The sequence below is a fragment of the Typopeltis vanoorti genome, chromosome 4, assembly GCF_054136105.1.
Source record: "Typopeltis vanoorti isolate ZY-2024b chromosome 4, IOZ_Tvanoo_1.0, whole genome shotgun sequence".
In the NCBI taxonomy this organism is placed as follows: Eukaryota; Metazoa; Arthropoda; class Arachnida; order Uropygi; family Thelyphonidae; genus Typopeltis; species Typopeltis vanoorti.
In genome coordinates, this window is record NC_143552.1 from 138,131,178 (window position 1) to 138,157,616 (window position 26,439).

General features: G+C 37.2%; 1 protein-coding gene across 2 annotated transcripts in view; it reads right to left on the reverse strand.

Annotated features, from left to right (window-relative positions):
* The window catches only part of LOC150107706 (ubiquitin-like modifier-activating enzyme 6), a 701,981-nt gene that overhangs the window by 392,168 nt on the left and 283,374 nt on the right, over positions 1 to 26,439 (reverse strand). For both annotated transcript variants that reach the window (XM_090391479.1, XM_090391480.1), the window contains exon 13: positions 25,330 to 25,390. In XM_090391479.1, coding sequence (XP_090247605.1) covers positions 25,330 to 25,390 — 61 coding nt within the window. The remainder of the gene's footprint in view (positions 1 to 25,329; positions 25,391 to 26,439) is intronic.

Here is a 26,439-nt window from a genome sequence, read left to right on the forward strand (position 1 = left end):
TCCCATATTAACATCGCAGGCTTTTTAAACAATGCACCTGGATGTTTTGCCTATATCTTTTGTATCCATAATTTCATTCCTGTTTCGTCCATCCAGTCTTTATCTTGAACGTGGATAATAATGCCACGAGGAATTTCATCTCTGGGTAACGTTTTTCTCTTGAAGATTAACATGGGAAGTAGGTTTGTTCCGTCCGTGCAACAAGCTAAAACTACAGTGTAATGAGTTTTTTTGTGACCTGTTGTTTTGATCACTATTGATTTGGTGCATTTTGAATCTACTGTCCAATTTGAAGGAACATCAAAAGTTAGATGCACTTCATCCATGTTCGGAATTTGATTAAGCTCAAAGTTAAATTTCCTTTTTGCTGATATGATTTTAGCTTCATATTCTATAATTTTAGCTTCATAGTCAGCTGGCATTTTTTGGGCTAGAGTGATTTTTGTACGCATGCATAACCCACGTCTTTTCACAAATCTAAAGCACCAAGACAGTGATCCAGTAAAATCTAAAATTCCATTAGCAGTCCCATCGTTTTGCTTTAAAAATTATCGTTTTTGTAGAAACAGATATTCCCATATTTCGATGATTTGTTACCCAATTTTTCATTTGTACTTCTAATTCTGGCCATTTTTCTAGATGCAAATGGAATGTTTTCTTGTGTTTACATAACAGTTTTAATTGTTCCTCTTGTTTTCTCTACTCACGAACCTTTTTTTCTGTTGGTGGTGGATCAAAATGTCTTTCTCTGCTCTGTTTCCATATTGTTTTGCATAATTTATCACATTTAATTTATAACTCACATTATATGAAAGTCTTGTTTGTTTTACACTCATATTTTCTAATTTTAAGATAAAAATTTTAACGACTTATAAAAAATAATACAAATGAACCGTACAAAAGCGCATATTTTACACATACTAATGACTATTGACGCTCTAAATCAGTGATTCACTGACATGCAGCAAGATAACTTAGGTACCTACCTTCAGTGGCATACTTACTAATTTTATTAACATATTGAGCCAGTAATTGAACTTCGCTAACAGCTTCGGTATAGTGTAAAGATTCGTATTTTAATGCTACCTTCGGACCATAAGATGCACTCCAATTTTCAGTCAATTTTTCTATGTAAAAAGGTGCGTCTTATGGTCTGAAAAATACGGTAGTTTTAAATGGTCAGTAATTCATTATTTCATTTCATTAGACTTCAATCACACCTCTCACTCCCTGAATGATAACAAGATCAAGCGTGAATTTCAAGACCAGCATTTGTCCCTGGTGGTCAGCAGCCCTACACCCTGGTGTATCCTATGTCCTGTAGTGTTGAGTTCTCAAGGCTGGTTTGCCTGCTTTGCAGGATGAAAGCAATAATAATAATAATTTTTATATATGAATCACATGTTTACTAAACCTATAGCAGTCAGATGACAAACATATGGTATATGCATGACAAAATTGGCTGGGAGCAGTGTGTTGCACCGTGAGTATATTTTTATGCCAAGAAAGGTTCAGAATATGATGCATCAAATTCTAATTTAATATTTCAATATCTCCTTCCTCATTTACTCTTTTCATCTATTTAAAATGAAAACTGCAAATAAAGAAGTATCTGCATTATCTGATGAAGCCAATTAACACATACAGATTAAAGAATATTATCACAAGATAATATAATTTATAAATGACTGTAAAAAATGCAGCAAGCATCTAATAATAAAATAAAATAAATCCTCTGTCTTTTATTCCCAAAGGGAACAGGTGGAGCTTCTTTAGCCTTATCTTTTTTTTTTTTGTAGATCTGTGGGGAAACAGTCTGCATCTCTACCTTTTAGCAATCTTTAATAGTGAGCTTGAAGCTATCAAACCCACTACTGGAGGGAAGGGGTGGAGATATTAGGGTAAACAGTATATATTATGTCTGAAATAATCAATTGTAAGATTGATTTTTTGAGGTGCCTGTATAAAACCTTGAGTTTCATGCAGGAAAAAAAACTTGCATCCCTATGCCAAAAAATGCAAACTTCAGGAACTGTTAAAAAAAGTTCCTCTATTCAGGCAGTCAAATACTACAGAAGCAAAAGCTAGTTCCAAAGGACAACACAGGCATCTAATAAGAATCCCATATTTTCATGTTAATTAAAAAAAGCTATAGGGCACAACTATAAGAATAAACTTAATATCCAACAGGATAGAAAAGAAAAAAAAAAAAAAATCCTGTAGTATGTGCAAGTGTTCAACTCAGTTTTAACATAAGGATAAGATTTATGTTAGAAACAAAATTATGGCTAAAAGACTGAAGATAGTGAAATGATAATTCTGAGGAAAGAAAGAGTGAGATCACATAAATAGTAGAAAAATATTAACAATGAAGATAACAAAAAGCACTTCATGTTATTAGTATTCAAAATGTGTATGCAGAGCTAATTTTAAGTAGTAGTCATTTGAAAAGAATGGAAAATGAATGAAGATTAGGGGTTGAAAAAAACATGCTTAAAAGAAAAATGGCAGAGAAAAAGAACTAGATGAAGATAAGATAGAAATGGATTGATGCAATCAAGACTTTCATTCCACCTTTAGAAGGGTGGAATGAAAATCTGAGCAAGTTTATTTGGGAAAAACCATCAACCAGAAGTTTAAAAACGTGAGTATTAGTTCAGATTAGTAGTAGAAAACTGCATTAATAGTAATACAGTTTTAATTTTTATAAAAGGGTAATTAACATGGAAATCAACAGTGTAGAGAATTTGACAAAATCATACCAACCTGGTGCGACCATTAAGGATGTAAGTGAGTCTGTTAGGGAGCAAAAGCCAAGGGTTAAAGACATGATAGTGGTTGGCAGGTATGAATGATTTCAAAGGAGATAAAATGGAAATGATAGAAGACCTGAAGGAATTGTTTGAGGTAGCAAAAGAGAAGAGTGAGAGAGTTAGAATGATTAGACTTTTGCCGTGGTATGACAGTGAAGAGCTTAGAAGGAGGGCCATAACTGCATATGACTTTATGCGTGGGTTATGCAGGATGAGTGGTGGGGAATTTGCTGACATGTGGAGTGAGTTCGATGGGCGAAAGGATCTATATAAGACGGATGGTTTTTGCATTTGAATGGATTCGGTGTAAGAAGACTTGAAAAAGTGTTGTTTGAATGAAGTGGATGTGCAGAATCAGGGAAACTAGATTTATAAAGGGGAGGGGAGTAGATATGCAGACCTTAGAGAGGCAGTTGAGTGTATGAATGAGTATAATATGCCCGAGCGAAAAAGAAGGACTACAAATCAAAATGGGATAGTTAGTATAAGGCATCAAGGGAGGGTTGGGGCCAACAGGGGTCTGCAATTCATGTATACTAATCCTAGGAGTACTAGGAACAAGAAGGAAGAACTTTTGGCCATGGTTGGCACTTCCAGACCACAGGTTATTGCCATTAGTGAAACATGGCTACCTGAAGATTATATAGTAGTGGGATTGAATGTGAAGGGTATAGTGTGTTCAGGAATGATAGGGAGAATAAAATGGGGAGAGGAGTATTATTGATCATAGCTGATGAGCTGCAGCCAAGGAGAATAGAAGTTGAATTGCAGGATAGAGAAAAGAGCACATTCGAGGCCATTTGATGTGAGATTGAGGCTAGCAGAACAAAATATACAATTGGGTGCTGCTATAGACCAGGTGATGGAAAAGATGGTGGAGATAGTATGCATAAGCAAATAGAAGAAATGAGTGGAAGGAGGGTAATTATTATGGGAGATTTCAACTATGGCAGCACTGATTGGAGGGAGGAAGGAATTGGATTTTATGCGATTATTAAGGAATAACTATCTGCGACAGCGTGTAATGGAAAATACTAGGGGTCAGAGAGTGCTTCACCTAGTAATTGCATATGAGAGGATTTGACTGTAACGAATATGACCACATTGCCACCAATTGGTGAGAGTGATCATAGGGTCTTGACTTGGGAGGTGGCTAAAGGTGTGGAATTTGCAATTAAGACAGGGTATATGTGGAATTATTGGGCTGGTAAGTATGACAAGCTTAGGAGTTTGATTAGTTCAGTGCCATGGCATGTAAAACTGCAAGGGCTAGATGTTGATGGTGCATGGGAGGCGGTTAAGAAGTTTTTGCAGGAGGCAATGGCTGACTGTATACCTAGAGTCTGAATAATAAATCAAGTAGGGGTTAAATGGATGAATAACACCATTAAGCTTGAACTGCAAAAAAAGAAACAACTGTGGATGGAATTTAAGGTGAAAGATGAACTGCAGGCACATGAACAGTATAAAGCCCAGGCCAGAAGGGTAACAAGTGTGGTAAGAAAAGCAAAAGCAGATTATGAAAGAACATTAGCCATGCAGGCTAAAGAGATTCCCAAACAGTTTTTTCGATATGTTGCACGTAAAAGAAAAAATGTATACGTTAGATTGATTTTAAAGAATGCCGATGGTAGGGAAGTAACCAAATCAGTTGATATAGTAAAATTACTGAGTGAGCACTTTGCAAGAGTATATCATCCTGGTGGTGACATTGCAGAAATGGAAGAACAAACAGCTTATATGGGAATTGTGGTGAATGAAGTGGAGGTGAGTAGTCAATTACAAAACCTCAATGTCAATTCATCTGTGGGATTGGATGGTATACCAGCTTGTGTCGTACGAGAAGCAGCTAAACAATTGTCAGTGCCTTTGACCATTTTATTTAATTTGAGTCTTGGGTCTGGGTTAGTCCCAAGAGGGTGGAAAGAGGGGAAAATATTTCCACTACATAAAGGAGGTTCCAAGACTGCTGTTAAAAATTACCGGCCGATCAGCATACCAGGAATGGTTGTCAAGGTCTTGGAGAAAATAGTCAAGAGGAAAATACAAGATTGGATAGATGAAAATGGGATACTGTATGGGGGAACAGCATGGTTTTGTGAAGGGTAGATCATGCCTCAGTAACTTGCTCACGTTTTATAACACAGTGACGGCTGAACTGGATAAAGGTAATGGGTTTACAGTGATTCTACTGGACCTTACTAAAGCCTTTGATAGGATACCACATGGAATTCTAATCAGTAAACTGCAGCATATGAGAATGGATATGGGGTTGGTAAGATGGATAGGAGGATGGTTGACAGAGAGATATCACAGAGTGGTTTATTCAGGAGTAGAGTCCAAAAGACGGCCTGTGACTAGTGATGTGCTGCAGGTTCTGTTCTTGGACCACTACTGTTTAATTTGTTCATTAACGATATAGGAAAGGATCTGAGAGAAACCGTACATCTGTTTGCGCATTGATGCAAAGTTAGGTAGAGCAATAGTGAATGCTCAGGATGTCAAAATTTTGCAGGATGATTTTGGATAGTTTGGAGGACTGGGATAAAGAGAATGGATGTCAATTTAATGTGGAAAAATGTAAGGCTTTGCATTTTGATGTGAAAATATTAGCAGCAGTATATCACATTGGTGGAACTGTACTCCAGCAGATTTGACGAGGCCAGGGATTTGGGAGTGTTGGTGGATAGGGAGTTGAAGTTTAGGGGGACACACCGCAAAAAGTGGCAAAATCAGCTCATCAAATCACTTGGTTGCTGAAAAACACTTTAACGAGCAGAGACAAACGGGTTATTGTTCCTCTGTATCGAGCCTTGCTAAGACCCCACTAGACTACTGTGCCCAGATATGGGCGCCAGGGTTTCTTCTCGATTGGGAGGAGGTGGAGAGGATCCAGAGACGAGTGACCAAGAAAATAGCAGGTCTATGGAATAAACCTAATGAGAACAGACTGAAGATTTGTGGATTGCAGAAATTGGTTGATAGGTGGAAAAGGAGTGATATGATTGAGACATTCAAATTACTGAAGGGGTTTCTATAAGATTAATTCAGAAGATATTTTTGAGAATAGGACTGGTAGTGGGAGGACTAGGGGCCATCCATGGAAGCTTGGTAAGAGTATGGTTACAAGGGTGTTAGAGCTAGGTTTTTTACTTGGAGAGTGGTAAATGAGTGGAATAAGTTGCCAGAACCTGTTGTGGGTGCCATGACTGTAAATGAGTTCAAGGTGAAGTATGATAGATACTGTGTGAATGTTGAATAGTTGTTCTTGACATGATGTTGGGCCTCCTGGATGAGTCTAAGGACTCTTTGGAGCTGCTCGTAATAATAATAATAATAATAATACATTGGCACAAAGAACTTTGCTATTGGTCTACAATTACAAAGAATCTGCGATTTAGAGCATTGACTCATGCTACACCTTTCCTAATCAGGTGGATGAGTATGATGAACTCGCATGCATCATCTCAATTGTGAAATTTGGTGACTGAAGTGTAACTGCAGCTTTTTTTATTATTATTATTATTATTCCTGGTATAAACTCAAAACTATAATGCTTGAAAGAATGAAGCTGATAATATCCCACCTTTCTGAATAATAATGCACTGCTTCTAACAACCTGCTCTGAAGAAGTTCTAGCTTCTCAAGCTTATAAGTATATATTAATAAAAAAAAAAAAACTAATAAAAATTTCTACATTGTGAGAGTTTTACAGAACAGATCTATGTCGCAACATGAAAATGGAAACTACATCATACTGTAGGAGCTATTACAACATAATTTGTGGAAAAATTATGTGAAAAAACTTTAATGGCCTGTAGAGAATCAACCAACCAAACACCCTTGGAAGGAATCTTAATGCAAGCCAGAGTCTAATAATGGTACACACTCTACTAGAAAGTATTTTGGAGAATATGTCTAGAGAGTTAGGTGTATTCATTGGCAATGGAGGGGGGGGGGCACATACTAATGAGGTGTGCAATTATGTTTTGTTGAAATAACATGCTGTCCAAGTACTTATTTCAACATTCTCTACAACTCCCAAGAGCAACAAATGTCATTAAATAACGATGATAATATGAACTACCTTTTACTGTTTTTACTGAAATAATGCTTAACAATTAATGCATAGTGGAGTTAGATGTAGTTTAAATGGTTGTTAGTATCCATTAATGAGTTTAAAAAATCTGGATTGGATGTATGTTGCAATGTCAACTGCACACTTACTGTGACATTAAAGAACTTGTCTGGCACAGATGGCTGACTAGGTGGATAGCATTACTGTGATAAAAGTTTATGAATGGTTTATCTTGAGGTGATACAGTTAACTCTCACTATAGCAAACATATAGGGATTGAAGCAATAGTTTGTTATAGTGAAGTTTTGCCATTGTGAATTTTCATTAATATGGTCCAATAGCATTAATCAATGCCATGAATGTAATTTTCCACTAGGGTTGAATGTAGATGATTTTTCATGGTTAAGTTAAGCATTAAATAATATGAAAAGTGTAATGAAAGAACCCTGTTCTACTACCAGGATACTTTTCACTAGACTTTTCAGATTATGTAATCCTTAGTCCAATAACAGTATTAAATGTACTATGGGTTTACAATTCTTTCATGGGCAGGGCTGTCATTAAAAAAACTATCTCTACATTTACAGTCTTTCAATTGGGTGAGAGTGCATACAAAAATAAATAAAACTGATATTTTTTCAAGCACCTCGGCTGCTGTCATCAGAGTAGAACAAACTATCTTCAACTTTAAGTGAAACAGCTACACACTGTAATAACTGGATAACTGAGAAGTAACAAAGAAACATGACCTAATACAGTGGTAAATGAAGTCTACAGGAAGATTAAAAATAAATAACTAAAGATTTAAATATCAAAAATCAAAAAAATCAACTAACGCCTTTTTATTCCCAAATATGGGAGTAGGCGAGGCCATTTAGCCCTATCTAACTTTTGGAGACTGAGTGGGCAGTTCAATCTCCACTGGTACCAATCAGAGATAGATGGCCCAAGGCTATCACCAATTAAGCGATACACAGTGAAGAGAGATGGCTCAAATGTGCTGCCATCTCGTGAATTTTCTTGAGTTTACGGGACGAAAAACCCGAGTTTCCGGGAGGAAAAACCCGTTTCCCCGTGCCAGAGATCGACTAACTCGGGAATCGGTCTAAAAAAGGCTTCGAAAAATTTCCTCTAGTCGCCGACTAGACTCGAAACGAAGTCGTCCTTCGTGCGGCCAAGCGCCGTGGTGGGCAAACGCCACATCCACTGAGCTACACAGGCTCAGATTTAAATATGGTTATGAATAACAACTTCTCATATTCAAAAATGGCACACAAGTTATGCTGATATAAAAGTGTTCCACAAGAGTGCCCTGCCAACCCTTTGATCCCTATGAAAGAAAATAAATGTACAAGGGTGGTCTGAAAAGTTCTCGGTCTCGTTTCATAGATGGCAACACTATCAGCAAGATTTTTTTTTTCTAAGTTGGTACATCCATCATAAGCATTCATGTGAAATTACAAGTAACTCTATCAAGTAAATTGTTTCATACAGCTGTCTGAAGCAAAACTGTTGTCTGTATCCCTTGAAATGGATAAAATTCAGTATCATGCAGTTATAAAATTCCTTGTAAAAGAAGGTTTAACACCAAAAGAAATTCATTCAAAGTTCATAAAAGTTCATGGGCACTCTTCTCCTTCATTTTTGACAATTAAGGAATGGGCTGCCGAGTTTAAAAGTGGCTGTACCAGCCTTGAAGATGATCTCTGTGAAGGACGTCCAAAAAGTGTAACAACACCAGAAATCATTGATCGAGTGCAGGATATGGTATTGGATGACTGGAGAGTCAACGTGTGTGAAATTGCTGACAGTACAGGCATTTCAAAGGTGTAGGATATATTTTGCATGAAGAATTGCAAATGAAAAAGTTCTGGGCAAGATAGGTGTTGTGTTTGCTCACAGCAGATCAAAAATGCACTCACATGAAAATCTCTGAACAGTGCTTGGAGCATTTTAACAAGAATAAAACTGAGGTTTTTGTGTTGATTTATTACTATGAATGATGACACTTGGACTCACCATTATACACTAGAATCCAAACAGCAGTCAAAACAGTGGACATAAGCCAGTTGTTCAGCACCAAAGAACGGTTCCATCAGCAGGAAAGGTCATACCATCAGTGTTTTGAGATGCTAAAGCCATTTTGTTTAATTATCTTGAAAAGGGTAAAACAATAACCGGGGAATATTATTCTGATCTTTTAACTATACGATACAAAAAAATTCATGAGAAAACACCTGGTTTGCAGAGGAAAAAAATCATCTTTCATCAGGACAATGCACCTGCCCACAAATGCACTGCTTGTGTTTTGGCAATGGGAAAATTAAGGGATCTGCACTATGAATTGTAGGAACATCCACCTGATTCCCCAGATTTGGCTCCCTCTGACTTCTATCTCTTCCCAAAACTAAAGAGAGTTGAGGTGTGAGGAAAGTTGTAGAATTGGTGGTAATGTAGCGGAAGTGACTGGGGAAGGTATTAAAGAGTCAGATTGTAGGACGTTCGGGGGACTTGTAGAAGCAGTGATGATTTCTTATGTTTATTCACTAATGCTAGAAGTATTCGAAATAAGGGGAATGAAATTGTTGCTTTTGCTTGAGTTTATTCGCCCCAAAATTGTAAAGACGTGGTTAGATGATGATGACATCCTGACAGGAATACAGATGAATGAATATTTTGATATTTTTTGTGAAGATAGACAGGAAAGAAAGGGAGGAGGAGGAGTACTGTTATTGATAGCAGATGAGTTGTGCCCATCTAAGGTGGATTTTGCAAGATGCAAATAGTGGCCACGGTTTTGAGGCAGTATGGTGTGAGGTACAAGTAAATAGGATGAAATATTTAGTTGGGTGTTGCGATAGACCTGGTAATATGGAAGGTAATGAGAAGGAAATGTATGGTCAAATTGGCTTAGCTAGCAATAAACGGGTGATCATTATGGGAGACTTTAATTATGGTAATATAGACTGGAAGCAAAAGATTGCATATTGGGGTAAAGAAAATGAATTTTTGGAGTTTTTGAAACACAATTACCTTAGGCAGCACGTGATGGAGGGCACACAAGGATCAACAAGAGTATTCGATCTGATCATCTCATCAGATGATGATATTATAAATCAGGTGTCAAATCTTCCACCAGTTGGTGAGAGTGGCCACGAGCTGATCACTTGCAGACTGACCAGTTATTCGAGGACATCTGTTAGAAAGGGATATCTGTGGAATTATCATCATCATAATCATCATCAAATTCCTGCCAGGTACCCTCAAGGAGTGTACAGGATATGATAGTACTACATGTAAAATTAACATCATTACTAACTTCCTATCTACAATTTTCCTCTAAATCGGTCTGTTACTTGTCAAGACTCCAACATTATCAGATCTTATATTTCTATCGTTTAAGATACATTGTACCGTATCAATCCACCTATATCTTGGTCTTCCTCTGGGTCATTATCCTGCCAACCTGGCAGGGAACACTTGTTTTGCTAATCTTTCCTTGCCCATTCTGTTTAAGTGACCATACCACCTGAGATTAGCTCTGCTAACACATTCTATGATGCTGACAATGTCAAGTTCTTTCCTAATATCCTCGTATTTTATATGATATTGCCATTTATGCTATCTGTTCACGCCTCTAATCTTTCTCAGGACTCATATATCTGCAGTCTCTAGTCTTTGGTCAAGTGTTTTACTTCTGACCCAGCTCTCAGATCCATAAGTTAAAACTAGTTTGAACACTGTATATTTTTGAACACTAGTTTGTATACAGCTAATTTAGTGTTCAGACTAATTTCTCTCTTATTCCATATGAATTTATTCGATTGACTTCCCACCATACCAGCTTTGCTGATTCTGTTGTCTATTTCTATATTGAATTTACCATCTTCACTAAAAATTGTGAATAAGTAGCTGAAATGTTTTACTTGCTCCACAGGTTCTCCGTTCACAACGCAGTTAACATTTTCAACGATTCTACCTATTTTAATTGTCTTTGTCTTTTTATTGTTAACCTTCATACCATATCTATTACAACAGTTATTCAATTTAGACAAAGAATCTTGCAAACCTGTAGCGGATTTATTTAGAAGTATAACATCGTCCACATAAAGCAAAGAGCTGACATTAACATCCCCAATTCTGATATCATTTTTAATACCACTTTCCTTCATAATGTGATCCATATAGATAATGAATAACAGAGGGGATAATGTATATCCTTGTCTCACACCAGATTTAACATCTTCCTGTGCTTCCTTCAATTCTAACTGCTGACTTACAACTCAAATAAAGACCAAGTATTACTTGATATAATGCCCCAATGACACCATATAACTGTAGAGTATTGAATAGCTTCTCTCTTGGCACCTTGTCATATGCCTTTTCCAGATCGACAAAACTTAAATACAGATCTTTGTTATATTCCTATGCTTTCTCAACCATATGTCGTAAAGTGAAAATCTGATCCTGACAGCCTCTATTTGGTCTGAATCCAGTTTGTTCTATACCAAGCTTTTCTTCCATAATTCTTCTCAACTGTTTCTCAAGTATACTTGCATAAATCTTTCCAGGAACACTCAGTAGGGAAATAACTCTGTAATTCTCGCATTCAGTTTTATTTCCCTTTTTATATATGGGTACTATGAGAGTTCTACTCCAATCATCAGGAATTTGCCCCTCTGTCCAGACCTTTTGAACTATGCAGTGCAGCCACAGTAAGACTTTTATACCACCATACTTCAGCATTTCTGGTTGGTCGAATATCATCTACTCCTGCTGCATTTCCACATTTCAAGCCTTTGATGGCTTTTTCTACTTCAAGTATGGATATGTATTCCTGACTGCATGCCTGGTCAGTGTTTTTTATCACTATTGCTCATTACTGCTTGTTTCATTTAGCAAATTTTCAAAGTAATTACTCCATACTTCAAGGATATCTTTTTCTCACGTTTTCATGTCACCTTTATCATCTCTAACTCCTTCTACAGCATTCATTCCTCCATTTCTAAGCTTCTCCAACAACCTCCAGAATATTTTGCCACCTTCTCGATATTTATTTTCTATGTTCCTGCCAAAGTCCTCCCATGACTTTTGTTTAGCAAGTTTTACACAGTAGTTTGCTTTCTTACATTTGTCTATGTATTCTCTAAGAGCACAAGCATACTTACTTGACAGGAACTTTTGATATGCTTTCTTCTTTTCCTTCACTGCCTCTTTAACTTCCTGTGTCCACCATGAAGTTCTAATTTTTCTATCCTTGCAGACAACTTTACCACATGCCTCTCTAGCTGAATCAATCAGGGTTTTCTTCAAGGCTTGCCACCGAATCTCAAAGGTTTGGTTCCTGTTCTCAAACTCTTTCATTTTTTCTTCAATAATCTTTGTGTATTTTAGTCTACATATGAGTTCACATCTGAGAGTTGCTCAACTTTTATTCGCTTTAAAACTTTCTTACATGTTATTCTTTTCAATATGAAATTCAGTTTTACCCTGCTCAAGACTAAATAGTGATCACTTCCAATTTCAAATCCTCTGTACATTCTGGGGTCCTGCACCAACAATAACTATAGTCAACTGCACCAACTATCAATAATAACATAGTCAACGAGACTTTTCTTATTCCTTGCCTCTTCTCTCCATGTGAATTTGAACACATTTTTATGTTGGAACATGGTGTTAGTAATAACCAGTCCATGTCCTGAGCAGAAATCCAACAGGTATTTCCATTATTATTATTACAGACAACTCCAGGGAGTCCTTACACTCATCGAGGGAAGCCAAAAATCATGTTCTTCACAACTGTTCGACATTCATACAGTATCTATCATACCTAGCCTTAAACTCATTCAATGTCACAGTATCCACCACAGACTGTGGCATCCCATTCCACTCATTCACCACTCTAAAAGTAAAGAACCCAGCTCTAACACCCTTACTAACCACACTTTTTCCCAGCTTCCATGGATGTCCCCTAGTCCTCACACAACCAGCCCTGTTCTCAAAAATATCTTCTGAATTAATTTTATAGAAACCCTTCAATAATTTGAATGTCTCAATCATATCTCCCCTCCTCCGCCTATCAACCAATTTTTGCAACCCACAAATCCTCAACCTGTTCTCATAAGGTTCATACCACAGACCTGCTATCATCTTGGTCACTCGCCTCTGGATCCTCTCAACCTCCTCCCCATCAAGAAGAAACCTAGGTGACCAAATCTGGGCACAGTAGTAGAGATGGGGTCTTATCAAGGCTTGATACAGAGGAACAATAACATGCTTGTCTCTGCTTGTCAACATATTCTTCAGCAACCAAGTGATTTGATGAGCTGATTTGACCACTTTTGCAATGTGCCCCCTAAACTTCAACTCCTTATCCACCAACACTCATAAATCTCGTGCCTTATCAATTTCCTGGAGTACAGTTCCACCAATGTAGTAAATTGCTGCTAATCTTTTCACCCCAAAATGTATAACCTTACATTTTGCCACATTAAATTGACATCCATTCTCCTTAGCCCAGACCTCCAATCTATCCAAATCATTCTGTAAAATTTTGACGTCATCTGCATTCACTATTGCCCTACCCAACTTTGCATCATCTGCAAAAAATGAACTGTTCCTCTCAGATCCTTTCCTATATCATTAATGAATAAATTAAACAGCAGTGGTTCAAGAACAGATACTTGTGACACACCACTAGTCACAGGCCTTCTTGTGGACTCTACTCCTGAATAAACCACTCTATGATATCTCTATGTCAACCACCCTCCTATCCATCCCCATATGCTGCATTTCACTGATTAGAATTCCATGTGGTATCCTAGCAAAGTCTTAGCAAGGTCCAGTAGAATCACTGTAAACCTATTACCCTTATCCAGTTCAGCCGTCACTGTGTTATAATACGTGAGCAAGTTACTGAGGCATGACCTACCCTTCACAAAACCATGCTGTCACTGATACAGTATCCCATTTTCATCTATCTACTCTTCTATTTTCCTCTTGACTATTTTCTCCAAGACTTGATAACGATTCCGGTTATGCGGATTGGCCGGTAATTTTCAACAGCAGCCTTGGAGCCACCTTTATGCAGTGGAACTATTTTCCCTTCTTTCCAGTCCCTTGGGACTGACCCAGACCCAAGGCTCAAATTAAACAAAATGATCAAGGGCACTGACAATTCTTTAGCCACTTCACGAATGACACGAGCTGGTATACCATCCAATCCCACAGATGTATTGACATTGAGGTTCTGTAATAGACTATTTACCTCTACTTCATTTATCACAATTCCAGTATAAGCTGTTGGTTCTTCCATTCCTGCAACATCACCACCTGGATGATATACTCTTGCAAAGTACTCGCTCAGTAATTCCACTATATCGAATGATTCAGTTACCTCCCTACCCTCAGCATTTTTTAAAATCATTCTGCCATGAACATTTTTCCTTTTACTTGCAACATATCGAAAATACCGTTTGGGATTCTCTTTAACCTGCATGGCCAATTTTCTTTCATAATCCGCTTTTGCTTTTCTTACCACCCTTGTTACCTTCCTGGCCTGAGCTATATACTGTTCCTGCACCTGCTGGTCACCTTTCTCCTTAAATTCCCTCCACAATTGTTTCTTTTTTTGCAGCTCAAGCTTAATAGTGTTATTCATCCATTTAACCCCTACTTGATTTATTATTCGGACTCTTGGTATACAGTCAACCATTGCCTCCTGCAAACACTTCTTAACCACCCCCCATGCACTATCAACATCCAGCCCTTGCAGTTTTACATTCCACGGCACTGAGCCAAGCACATTCCTAAGCTTGTCATATTTACCAGCCCGGTAATTCCACATGTACCCTGTCTTAATTGTAAATTCCACTCCTTTAGCCACCTCCCAAGTCATGACCTTATGATCACCCTCACCAATTGGTGGCAACATGGTCATGTTCGTTACAGCCACATTCTCAGATGCAATTACTAGGTCAAACTCTCTCTGTCCCCTAGTATTTTCTACTACATGCTGTCGCAGATAGTTGTCCCTTAATAACTGCATAAAATCCAATTCCTTCCTCCCATGTGTCCTCTCCTCCTTCCAATCAATGTTATCATAGTTGAAATTCCCCATAATAATAACCCTCCTTCCACTCATTTCTTCTATTTGCCTATGCATACTATCCCCACCATCTATTCCATCACCTGGTCTATAGCAGCACCCAATTATATATTTTGTTCTGCTAGACTCTATCTCACACCCTTATTAGCTTTGCTCTTTTCTCCAAATTTTCCCAAAACATTTTAGTATGTCTGACAATCACTTCCTATTCTGCTATTTAGATCCCCAACAAGGACCAACTTTTCCTTTTTTCATTGTGTCAGTGGGAGCCTCAAAAAATTCCTCCACTTCTACCTTAGTAGAACCTTCTGTGGGACCACAGGCACAAATAAGTCTCATTGTCCAGTTCCCCATTCTGATATTTGCTCAAATCACTCTACTTGACACTGCCTGCCATTCAAGAAGATGAGCCTCATATTTTGTGTTGAGTAGTATGGCTACTCCTTCTTTTCCTTGATTGTCACTGCCTGAATATAACATTTTGTATTTATTGTTGAGAAAGATCTCACCAATTTTTGTCTTTTTTGTTTCAGTCACCCCTATTATATCGATCTGGTACTTATCTAATTCTTCAGCTAGCTCCATTTCTTTGCCATTTAGGCTTCTTATGTTGATAGTACCGATGTTGAGTTGGGTGTGCTTTCAGATTTGTTCCAGTAGCTTACTTTTCGCGGTTCGTCCTGGTTCCCTGGCGAAAACAAAGTGGGCCTTGTGTAACTGGGGGATGTCCCAGCTGGCATGAAATTTTGTCATGTTGTACCATCGTTTTGTATATTGGTTTAAGCCAATAAGAATACAATTTGGTTGGCTAAATCCCAAACTGCCAACCCATCCTCATTCGTTCAGTATCCAGGGAGATACCCAACAGGGTGCACCAGGAGAAGGTGAGGACTGGACATTAGGTCAGAAGCGCTGGTCAGTTCTCTGCATTCCTTTAAAGGCTATGTGGAGGTCTCCTCTCATTTATACAGCTTTGACCCTTAAGTATCCCATGTGGAATTATAAGACTGGTAATTATGAAAAGCTCAGGAAACAGCTTGGAATAATAAATTGGAAAGAGGAACTGGATGGAAAGGATATCAATGCTGCTTGGGCCATACTCAAGAACTATTTGGTGGAGACAATATCAGAGTGTATTCCAAAGGTTAAGAGGGTAAATAGAGTAGGTGTAAAATGGATTATTCAAGAGATGAGGTATGCAATCTGGAAGAAGGTATTATGGAAGTAACACAAAATGAGTATTTATAACAACTAGTTGCATGAGAAGTACAAAGAGCAGGCAAGGAAGGCAACTAGCTTGATAAGGGTAGCAAAAATGCAGCATGAGCAACAGTTAGCTAAAGAGGCAAAAAAAAAAAAAAAATCCTAAGCAGTTTTTTTTGATATGTGGCCAGTAGAGGAAAGAATGATTATGGTAGGATGGGATTGATTGGTGAAAATGGAGGAATGATAACCGCTGCAAAGGATATAGTTGAGATATTTAGTGAGCAATTTATAAAGGTATTTCATTCCTGTGAATGTGACATCATGCAGAACTTGAAAGCAGTGGGAAAGAAGGAGGAGGAGGAACTGTTAGTAAGAGAATAGGAGGTATATGAAGAATTGAACAGACTTGATGTAAATAAGGCTGTGGGACTTGATGCTATTTCACCATGTGTTTCGAGAGGGAATGTGCCAGAGAGTTAACCACAGCTTTTGCATATCTTTTCAACATGAGTCTCTCACTGGGTCAAGTTCTAAAAGAGTGGAAAGAGGATAAAATTGTTCCAATTCATAAGGGAGGTGATAAGAATAAGGCCATGAATTATAGACCAGTCTGTGTGTCTGGAGTTGTGGTTAAGGTATTAGAGAAGTTAATTTTAGCTAAGCTTCAGAATTGAGTTGACAACAGAAAAATACTCTTTGGCAGTCAGCATGGATATTACTAAAGGAAGATCATGCTTTAGCAATCTGCTTACTTTTTATAATAAAGTGACAAATGCGTTGGATAAGGGTGTTGCATATATATAGTAGTATATTTAGATTTTGCAAAGGCATTTGATAAATTGCCTTTGCAAAAGCTGGTAATTAAATTGGAATGGATGGGACTGAACAGCAGATTAGTTCACTGGATTTGAGATTGGCTGTCTGATAGGTATCAGGAAGTTGTCTATGGAGGAGCAATATCCCAGAAGAGGAAAGTTACTAGTGGTGTACCTCCAGGGTCTGTTTTGGGTCCATTGCTGTTTAATTTGTATGTAAATGATATTTGGACAGGTCTGAATGGTGATATACAGTTGTTTTCAGATGATGCAAAGTTGGGGAGAGCTATCAGAAGTAGAGCAAATGCTGTAGCTTTGCAAGAGGACTTGAATACACTGGCTGAATGGGTAAATGAGTGGAGATATCAATTCAATATTTCAAAGTGTAAGGTTTTGAAATTTGGGAAGCAGAGATGGGATGTAAAGCACCTTTGTGGGAAGGTGCTGTGTCCTGATGAAAGATGATTTTCTTCTTCTGCAAACTGGGTCTTTTCTCACAAATTTTTTCGTCTAGTCTGGTTAAAAGATCAGAATAATATTCCCCAGTTATTGTTTTACCCTTTTCAACACTGATGTCATGAACTTTCCTGCTGATGGAACCGACTTTAACTTCTCTGGTGCTGAACAACCAGCTTCTATCCACTGTTTTGATTGCTGTTTGGATTCAAGTGAGTAATGGTGAATCCAAGAATCATCCATAGTAATAAATTGATGCACAAAATCAGTTTTATTCTTGTTAAAATGCTTCAAGCACTGTTCAGAGATAGTGCTTTCACATGGATGCAGAGAATTTCATGCGAGTGAGTTTTTGATCTGCTGTGAGCAAGCGCGGCACCCATCTTGCGCAAAGCTTTTTCATTTGCAATTCTTCATGCAAAATATATCCTACACTTTCTTTTGAAATGCCTATAGTCTTAACAATTTCATGCACTGACTCACCGGTCATCCAATACCATATTATGCACTGATCAATGATTTCTGGTGTTGTTACATTTTTTGGATATCCTTCACGTGGATCATTTTCAAGGCTGGTACAGCCACATTTAAACTCAGCAGCCCATTTCTTAATTGTCAAAAACGAAGGAGAAGAGTGCCCATAAACTTTTATGAACTTCAAATGAATTTCTTTTGGCAATAAATCTTCTTTTACAAAGAATTTTATAACTGCATGATACTCAATTTTATCCATTTCAAGGAATACAGAAAACTCTTTTGCTTCAGACAACTGTAATAAAACAAACTACTTGATAGAATGACTTGCAGTTTCACATGGATGCTGTGAAATTTTCTTTTGTACTGAGGATGCTGTATGCTTAAAGAAGAAAAGCAGAAAGAAGAAATACAATACTTAACACAGTTCCTACAACTGAATGGTTTCAAAACTAAGACAATTAAGAAAATTCTCAATACAGCACCCACAAAAACTTAACTAAACAAGACTTCAAGAACGCAGTCACCCTTCTTTATATCAAGAATGTAACAGATAAATTAGTCAAACTTCTCTACAAGTATAACATAAAATTGACTTTCCTGCCACTTGAAAAAATATCAAAATCTCTTCATCCTCTGAAACCGCTACATCACCCAATGAAAAAACCAGGGTTTATAATATTCGCTGTTCCTGTGGCATCTGATATGTAGGCCAGAAGGGAAGATCGGGAGAAATCTGCATGAGCGAACATCAAAAGGACATACAAAAAAAAAAGACAGAACATAAGTCTGGCTTGGCATTTCACACAGCTTCTACTGGTCATGATGTACTCTGGGGACAGAAGAAACATGTCCTACACTGATAAAAACTGTTTCACAAGAAAATTCAAAGAGGCAGCAAATATGATTAAAATTCTTATGCAATATAACAAAAATCAGGGTGTGATTTTAAATCAATTTTGGTCAGCATTTATTAAAAATTTACCCAGTTCCGACCTTGAACAGAGTGAAAGTGAACCACAGAATTCGAGATCAAATAGCACTGTTTCTAGCTAATACGCATTAACGTTTTTATAGATCTGTTATTCATTTTTTTTAAACGAACTTTTTTCATGTTCATAATACCAACAAATGAACTTGTTTTTTTCATAATTCCTTATAGTTTGTGCTTTAAACTGTTAGTTCTCTTTACCTCCTGAAGATGGTAGTCTGAAGACTAACGAAACTTGTCAGGTTTGTTTTTTAGTACTTGTTTAGTTTTAAAAAACAGTTCTTTTTAATAAACATGTGGTCACAAAACCGGAATAATTCAAATAACAGTTCATATTTGGAATTCGGGTTTACTTGGTGTGGAGATGCAAGTGAACAGAAACCTCAATGTGTTTTGTGTTATGAAGTGTTGTCGAAAGAGTGTATGAAATCTGCGAAACTCTGACATTTAGCAACAAAACAATGTGATGTGAAAAATAAGCAAATTGAAAGAAAAAAGCCAATTTCAGCGACACTAAATCATGGGAAAGATGTAGTTTCGGCCATGGGTTCGATTAATAGCAAGACGCTGGAAGCATCCATCTCTTAAGTTTGCACATAGTGAAAATAGGGAAACCTCATCAGAGAAAATTTTTTTACTTCCAGCTATAAAAGATGTGGTAAAAACTATGTTTGGCAACAAGTTACTAAAAGATGTTGATTTGACTCCTCTTTCAATGACACTGTTGGTCGCAGAATTAATGATATGGCAGGTGACGTAGAATCTCAGTTAATCAAAAGAGTTAAGAAGAGCCCTTATTATGCGTTACAGATAGACGAGGCTACTAATGTTACAGATGATGTGCAGATAATATGCTACGTAAGATATGTGCGTAAAATTCGATTAATAGCAAGACGCTGGAAGCATCCATCTCTTAAGTTTGCACATAGTGAAAATAGGGAAACCTCATCAGAGAAAATTTTTTTACTTCCAGCTATAAAAGATGTGGTAAAAACTATGTTTGGCAACAAGTTACTAAAAGATGTTGATTTGACTCCTCTTTCAATGACACTGTTGGTCGCAGAATTAATGATATGGCAGGTGACGTAGAATCTCAGTTAATCAAAAGAGTTAAGAAGAGCCCTTATTATGCGTTACAGATAGACGAGGCTACTAATGTTACAGATGATGTGCAGATAATATGCTACGTAAGATATGTGCATGATAACAACATTCATAGCGGTATTCTGTTTTGTATAACTTTGTCATCCCGAACAAGCGAAGAAGAAATATTTCACACTCTCAATAATTACATGATACAAAAAGGGATCCAGTGGGAAAATGCATGGGCTTTTGTTTGGATGGAGCTCGTGCCCTTACAAGCAGGCATAGTTGGGGGTTGTTTTTATGGTCAAGGAAGTGGCTCCGGATATGAATCGTCACCAGAATTTAAAACTGTGCTATACAACGTTGTAGAGCTAGTTAATTTTATTAAGGCTCGACCACTAAGTAACAGGTGATTTTCAGTATTGTGCGATGAAATGGACAGTGAATATATACAACTTTTGCTTCATTTTGTAATTCGCTGGATTTCCAGGGGAAAAGTACTAACAAGCTTATTTCAATTAAGGCACGAAGTTTTATTGTTTGTAAATGAACGTCATTCTAATTTTGCATCACTCCTTGTTAAAGAAGCATGGTTATCAACACTATCCTATCTTTCAGACATTTTTTATCAAAAATTGAATGAACGAAATCTCTCCCTTCAGGGAAATTGTTTAACTGTTCTTGAAACCTACGACAAAATGAAGGCATTAGAAAAAGAAAAAAAAATTGATGTTGTGCATTAGTTATGTAAAAGACAATTTGCACTTTTTCCAACGCTGTAATCCTTTAGTGGAAAATGATCTTTTTGTTGATTCTGAGTTTCTGGAAAGGGTTTGTGTCCACCTCAAAACTCTGAAACAGAATTTTCCGAATAACTTTTATAAGAAATTTCTGTGGGTTCGAGATCTATTTCAGGCTTATAGTCAGGAGAACTATCTTTCGTTATCAAAAAAAGAACAGTTAATTGAGCTTTCAAGTGAAAGTGGGCTTAAAATGCAATTCCATGATCTTGGTTTGGCTCGATTCTGGATCTCACCTTCAGCGAGAAGTGAATTTCCCAAATTATCTGAAGACACACTGAAAATCGTAATGCAGTTTTCTACAACCTATCTTTGTGAGAAAGGATTTTCATCACTCCTCCAATTAAAAACAAAATACAGAAATCGTCTTAGTGTATGTGCCGATATTCGACTGAGGTTGACCAATATTGAGCCAGATATCCAGCAACTCTGCAAAGGCCGAGAAGCTGAATCATCTCATTAAAACAAAATTATATCATATTATTAATTTGAACTACAGTTTCCAATTATTCTCATTACTGGTTTTGGAATTAATTGATTTCCAAAATCGGAAAAAATCGGGGATGAAATGACAGTTATGCAAAGTGACTGCACGGTGCGGCTCAGCTCTGCTGGCAAGGATGATAGCTGTCCGCGTCCAGTTTAGCAAAGTTCCATATCTTGTATGGTCGCTTATAGGAATATGTGGCCGTGCACGCCGAATCCGTCGCATGTCAACAACATCCGTACCATCATGTACTGTACAGAAACACACATCACGATGTAATGAATACAAGCAGCACAAGGATGGATATAAATAAAACCACCACATGATTAATGAATCTGCCAAATTTACGATGACCACTGTTATAATTAAAATCACCACCATAACACGATTAGTACAAATCACATGTGTACAGTATATACGGCGTACAGTTGCTGGCAGGAAAATGTGCCCCGATCACGTGGATGGTACTCTGCGACTGACATCATGGGTTAGACTGTTTATAGATATTGGGAATGACCTCACATAAAAGGATGTCTTAAATTTTTTTACTGGTCATCGAAAACTCCTCAGGGAAATAAGGCAATTCGTATCGGCTGGAAGTGTGTGTGTATGTGTGTGTGGATGGGGGGGGGGGGGCATTAATGGCTTTGGGATGTTCTGAGTGAAATTTTTGAGTATATGCAGGGGATGGTTTGGACAGGACGTCATCCATGATGGAATCCATGGATGTCAGGTTCGTATTCAGTATTATGATGAATGGAGTAAGATAAGAATAACATTTTTCCTTCATCTCACAGCGCACTCAGCAAATGGGACAGTTTACATAAGTTGTGGGGATGGGCAAATGACGGGGGGGGGGGGGGAATAACATAAAATATAAAAGTTGCTGTGGGTAGATGAATGGGATTAAAGATAAATGTCGTTGTAGGCAGAATCCATGAAGGTATCAGTGGGACAAAGCTGACATTCCCCATTCATTTGCCCATGGTACCAATGACGCTAAAAATGTTGTTGTGGGGTGAGCTTAATGGGTGTGGGCAGATCAATGGGGATAACATATAAAATATAAAAGTTGCTGTGGATAAATGTAAGGGGATATCAGCAGGATGGCACTGACATACCCGTTCATTTGCCCACAGCAAATCGGAAACTGATACCGTTATTTGTTTAATAAAAATTAAAATTTTGTTCAGTGATGATACACTTTTAATCGTTTACTTCCAACTTAATTATGTTTCCATGTGTATTTGTAAATGTTTATTATACGTAAAATGTTGTATATGTATATGTGAATATAATATGTTAATGTAATATGTTTATGTATATGTTGTAAATGTATATGTAAATGTTGGTAATCCCCACATACATTTTTTAAAAAATTATATAACTTACTGGTCCGTAGAATTGTTTTAGGCATTTCACTGGTCCTTCAGTTTAGAAAGTTTGAGAAACACTGATCTATCAAAAGTTCTCCTCTTGCTTACTGGAAATTCTCAAATATTTGTTTCCCGAATTAAACTCAGAAAATTTTATGAACAAAATTTCTGAAATTATATTACTACCAACAGACCTTTTAATTAGTTTTGATATGGTTTCACTCTTTCATATCCCACTTATTGACATCTGAGTTACTATGCAACAAATTTCTTCCAGATGTAAACTTATCTGATTTCATGAAAAACGCAGGATATGTTTCCTGGAAAAATAAAAAATTATACAAACATAGTGAAGGACTTGCAGTGGATTCATTTGTCTCCCCCACCTTAATCAACTATTATACAGACCATTCATAACAGTATATATTTATCATTGTTCCAATGAAAATCACTGATTCACTCAACAAGTAGGAATGCATAATTCTTTTTCTTTCCAGCACTCTTATTCCTTTCTCTCAGTTTATGTGGCCTGCCTGTTTGGATTTCTTTTCAATACCATCACCAATATTAGTCTGTTCGTGTAATTGTGTTGCAATTACACAAACAGACTATTATAATACTACAGTAACACTTTCAGTTTTGCAGATGACAGCACACTACACTCCTCGCATTTGTTAAGCCTTACCCTACACAACTCACCTCATCCTACAGAACATCAACCACTACCACCCTCAACTCTGATCTCCAAGCCATCCTACAATGGGGTTCGGATAACCTCATAAATTTCAACACCAGCAAGACCCAGTTCTGTACTATTTCCCATAAAAAATAACAACTTTTTCCCAGTATCCTTTTCGATGATACCCAAATTTCCAGACAGCCTGAGATCTCGCTCCTCAGAATCACCTTCACATCAAACCACTCCTGGCACAAACATATCTCAAACATTGCATCCTCAGCCTCAAAAAAACTAGGATTTCTCTTCCACTCAAGACGTTACTTCACCCGAACAGCTACTAACATTATACAAGCCGCAAATCCGCCCAACTATTGAATACTGCTCCCACATATGGGGTGGGGCTCCTAAAAGCTCTCTCAAAATGCTCGACTCAATACAGAGGAGGGCAATTAGACTTATCAATGATCCATCCCTTACCAACTCCCCCCCCCCCCCCCCCCCCACTTTCGCACAGATGTTTGGCCTCTGCAGTAAGTATATGCTACAAATATTTCCATGGGAAATGCTCATCCGAAATAACATCAATAATTCCCCCGCTCAGTACTAAGCTCATTGGAACACATGCAGCTGCTACACAACATCCCTTCACAGTACACCTAGAAACAAACAGAACAAATTATTTTCCTCTTCCTTCATCCCTGCAACTGCTGCACTGTGGAACAGTCTCCCACTTGCTGTGTTTCCCAACGCATATAATTTAAAGTGTGCATTTTAGAAATATTAATGGACTAAGGATTGATACAATGATAATATATGACTGTGACAATTTTCTAGGTTCTCTGATCAAACACAACTGAAAATTCTGAAAGATCTGTATTCTCTCTGCAAGTAGTATCTGATGTATCAGATACTACTATGCATAATGAAATAAATAATGCATAGAATTTTTGCCTGTGTCAACAGCATCTTCAGTGTTACACTGAAGATGCTCTCGATGCTAAGGTGAAAATTAAACAAGGAGAATAAAAAACTGGAAGACCTTAGAATTAAAACATGAACTATTTGTACATGATATAGTGGCACAGCCTAATCACTACAAATTTAAACAAAATACAAAATATTAATTAATTAAAAAAAAACCAACTGCCTACAGAATGTGTGAAGAACTATTTCTCATAATAGGAATAATTTCAGAAAATCATTCCTATTCAAATTTGGATAGTGAAGCAAAGTTTCACAACAACTCTCTTTCCATAAATGTTTCATAAAATAATTACTTTTGTCAAGGAACTTAATCTTTATAATTTCATCATGAAGGAACAACAGAATGCCCTATTCCAATTCACACCAGTTTTTTTCTCTCCCACACACAGATGGCAGAAGAGCCTATAGCAAACAAATGCGTGCAGGCAAAATTAGAATAAGATCATAGAATTGTCCTCTTTGGCAAATGTTTACAATTATATTCATGCGTTTTCATGTCATCATCCTTGTCAAAAATCTGGAACCATTAAGACTAATACATCAAACTCACTCTGCATGCTCTACTGAAACACTGCTCTCTCAAGAATTAAATATTGGGAACATCTTGCTCACTAATAACTTGAATGAGTCTTATATCGACATAGTTGCTAATAGCTAGAGAGTTTCCTTGTCAGTTCCCAAGCAGTGTTCCTCCCAAGAAGAGGTCCATTGTGTTGCCATTCCTTAGTTGACACAGTACCTGAAGGAAAAGATGCATTTGCAACATTTCTTTACAACTTTCCAAGCACACTGCTTTGTTTGTTTCTTGCTTTCATTAAATGCTATGTTATGTCTGGCAGTATAATTTTGTTGTTAAGTGATAACCATACAGTTGGAGAAATAAAGGAATAAAAATAAAGTTGTCATTTCCCATGTATCAAAATTTGCAATTCTTTTACTATAGTCAGACAAGAGGGTTAGAATTAATATATTCTTACTTGATAATTCAATGCCATTTGCTTGACCATCTCAACAAGAAAACTGGCATCTTCCTCATCCCTATAAAATAAAGCAATGATAAATACATCAAAATAACATTTACATCAGGAAAATAAATAGCAAAGTTATAAAGCAAAACATAACAAAATCCACCTGCATGACTAAATAATAATATCGAGCACAGTGCAAACAACTACTGTAGCATAAAACCTAATGCATGATCTAGAAGTCGATTCACTCGAAATACTGAAATGTAACCCAACTTAATGCTGAACTTGGATGAATTCTAATTCTTCTTCTCCTCCATCTTAAAGATGGGTTGAATCCCTCATGGATAAGAGGCTTTCAATCTTCTCTATCTAAATCAAGCTCTTTCATATGTCAAAAGCTTTGAAATTCCAGTACAGTTCTAAGGACTTTATTCCATGTTAATATTGGTCTTCTCCTGGGTCTTGTATGCTGCATACCTCAAATACTAGGCAAGGATGTCGGTCTGGTTTCATTTGTACAATGTGGCCAAACCAACAGAGATGATGTTTTTAATTGTTAGAATTGTTGAGTTTGGGGTATTCAAATCTTGCAGCACTTATGCATTAGTCATGTTCTGTCCAAAGAATTCTGTTTATTTTCCTAAAGCATTTCATTTCAAAAGCCAACAGTTTCCTCTCTCTGTTTCTTTTTTTTTTTAAGGTCCAAGTTTTTACTGTTACATCCTGAATGAAGAACTTTTAAAAGAAAACAATTCATTCAGGATTTAATAAGTCAAAAAATCAGCTGAGAGAAAAAACTTGTACTCGAGCAGAAGAAATAAAGTACTAACTGTAAATAGAAATATCTCTTTTTAGTAGAATTGTAATACCATGTAAAGAACTTTGTGTATAAATTAGTATTATATGAATGCATCATGTATACAATGAATGGGTAAATTAGATGTAAACAATAGTCCATGTAAACAATAGGTCATGGGCGGGCCCGAGGCTTTGGCAATTTCAGAAAGCGATGCACATTCGTTCCCCAGAAGATGCTGCTAGAGATCTCGCGATGTGCCGAAATCCCTGCAGATGAAGAAAGTAGCGGGAGAGAAAAGATTACAGAAAGTAAGAGGGAAC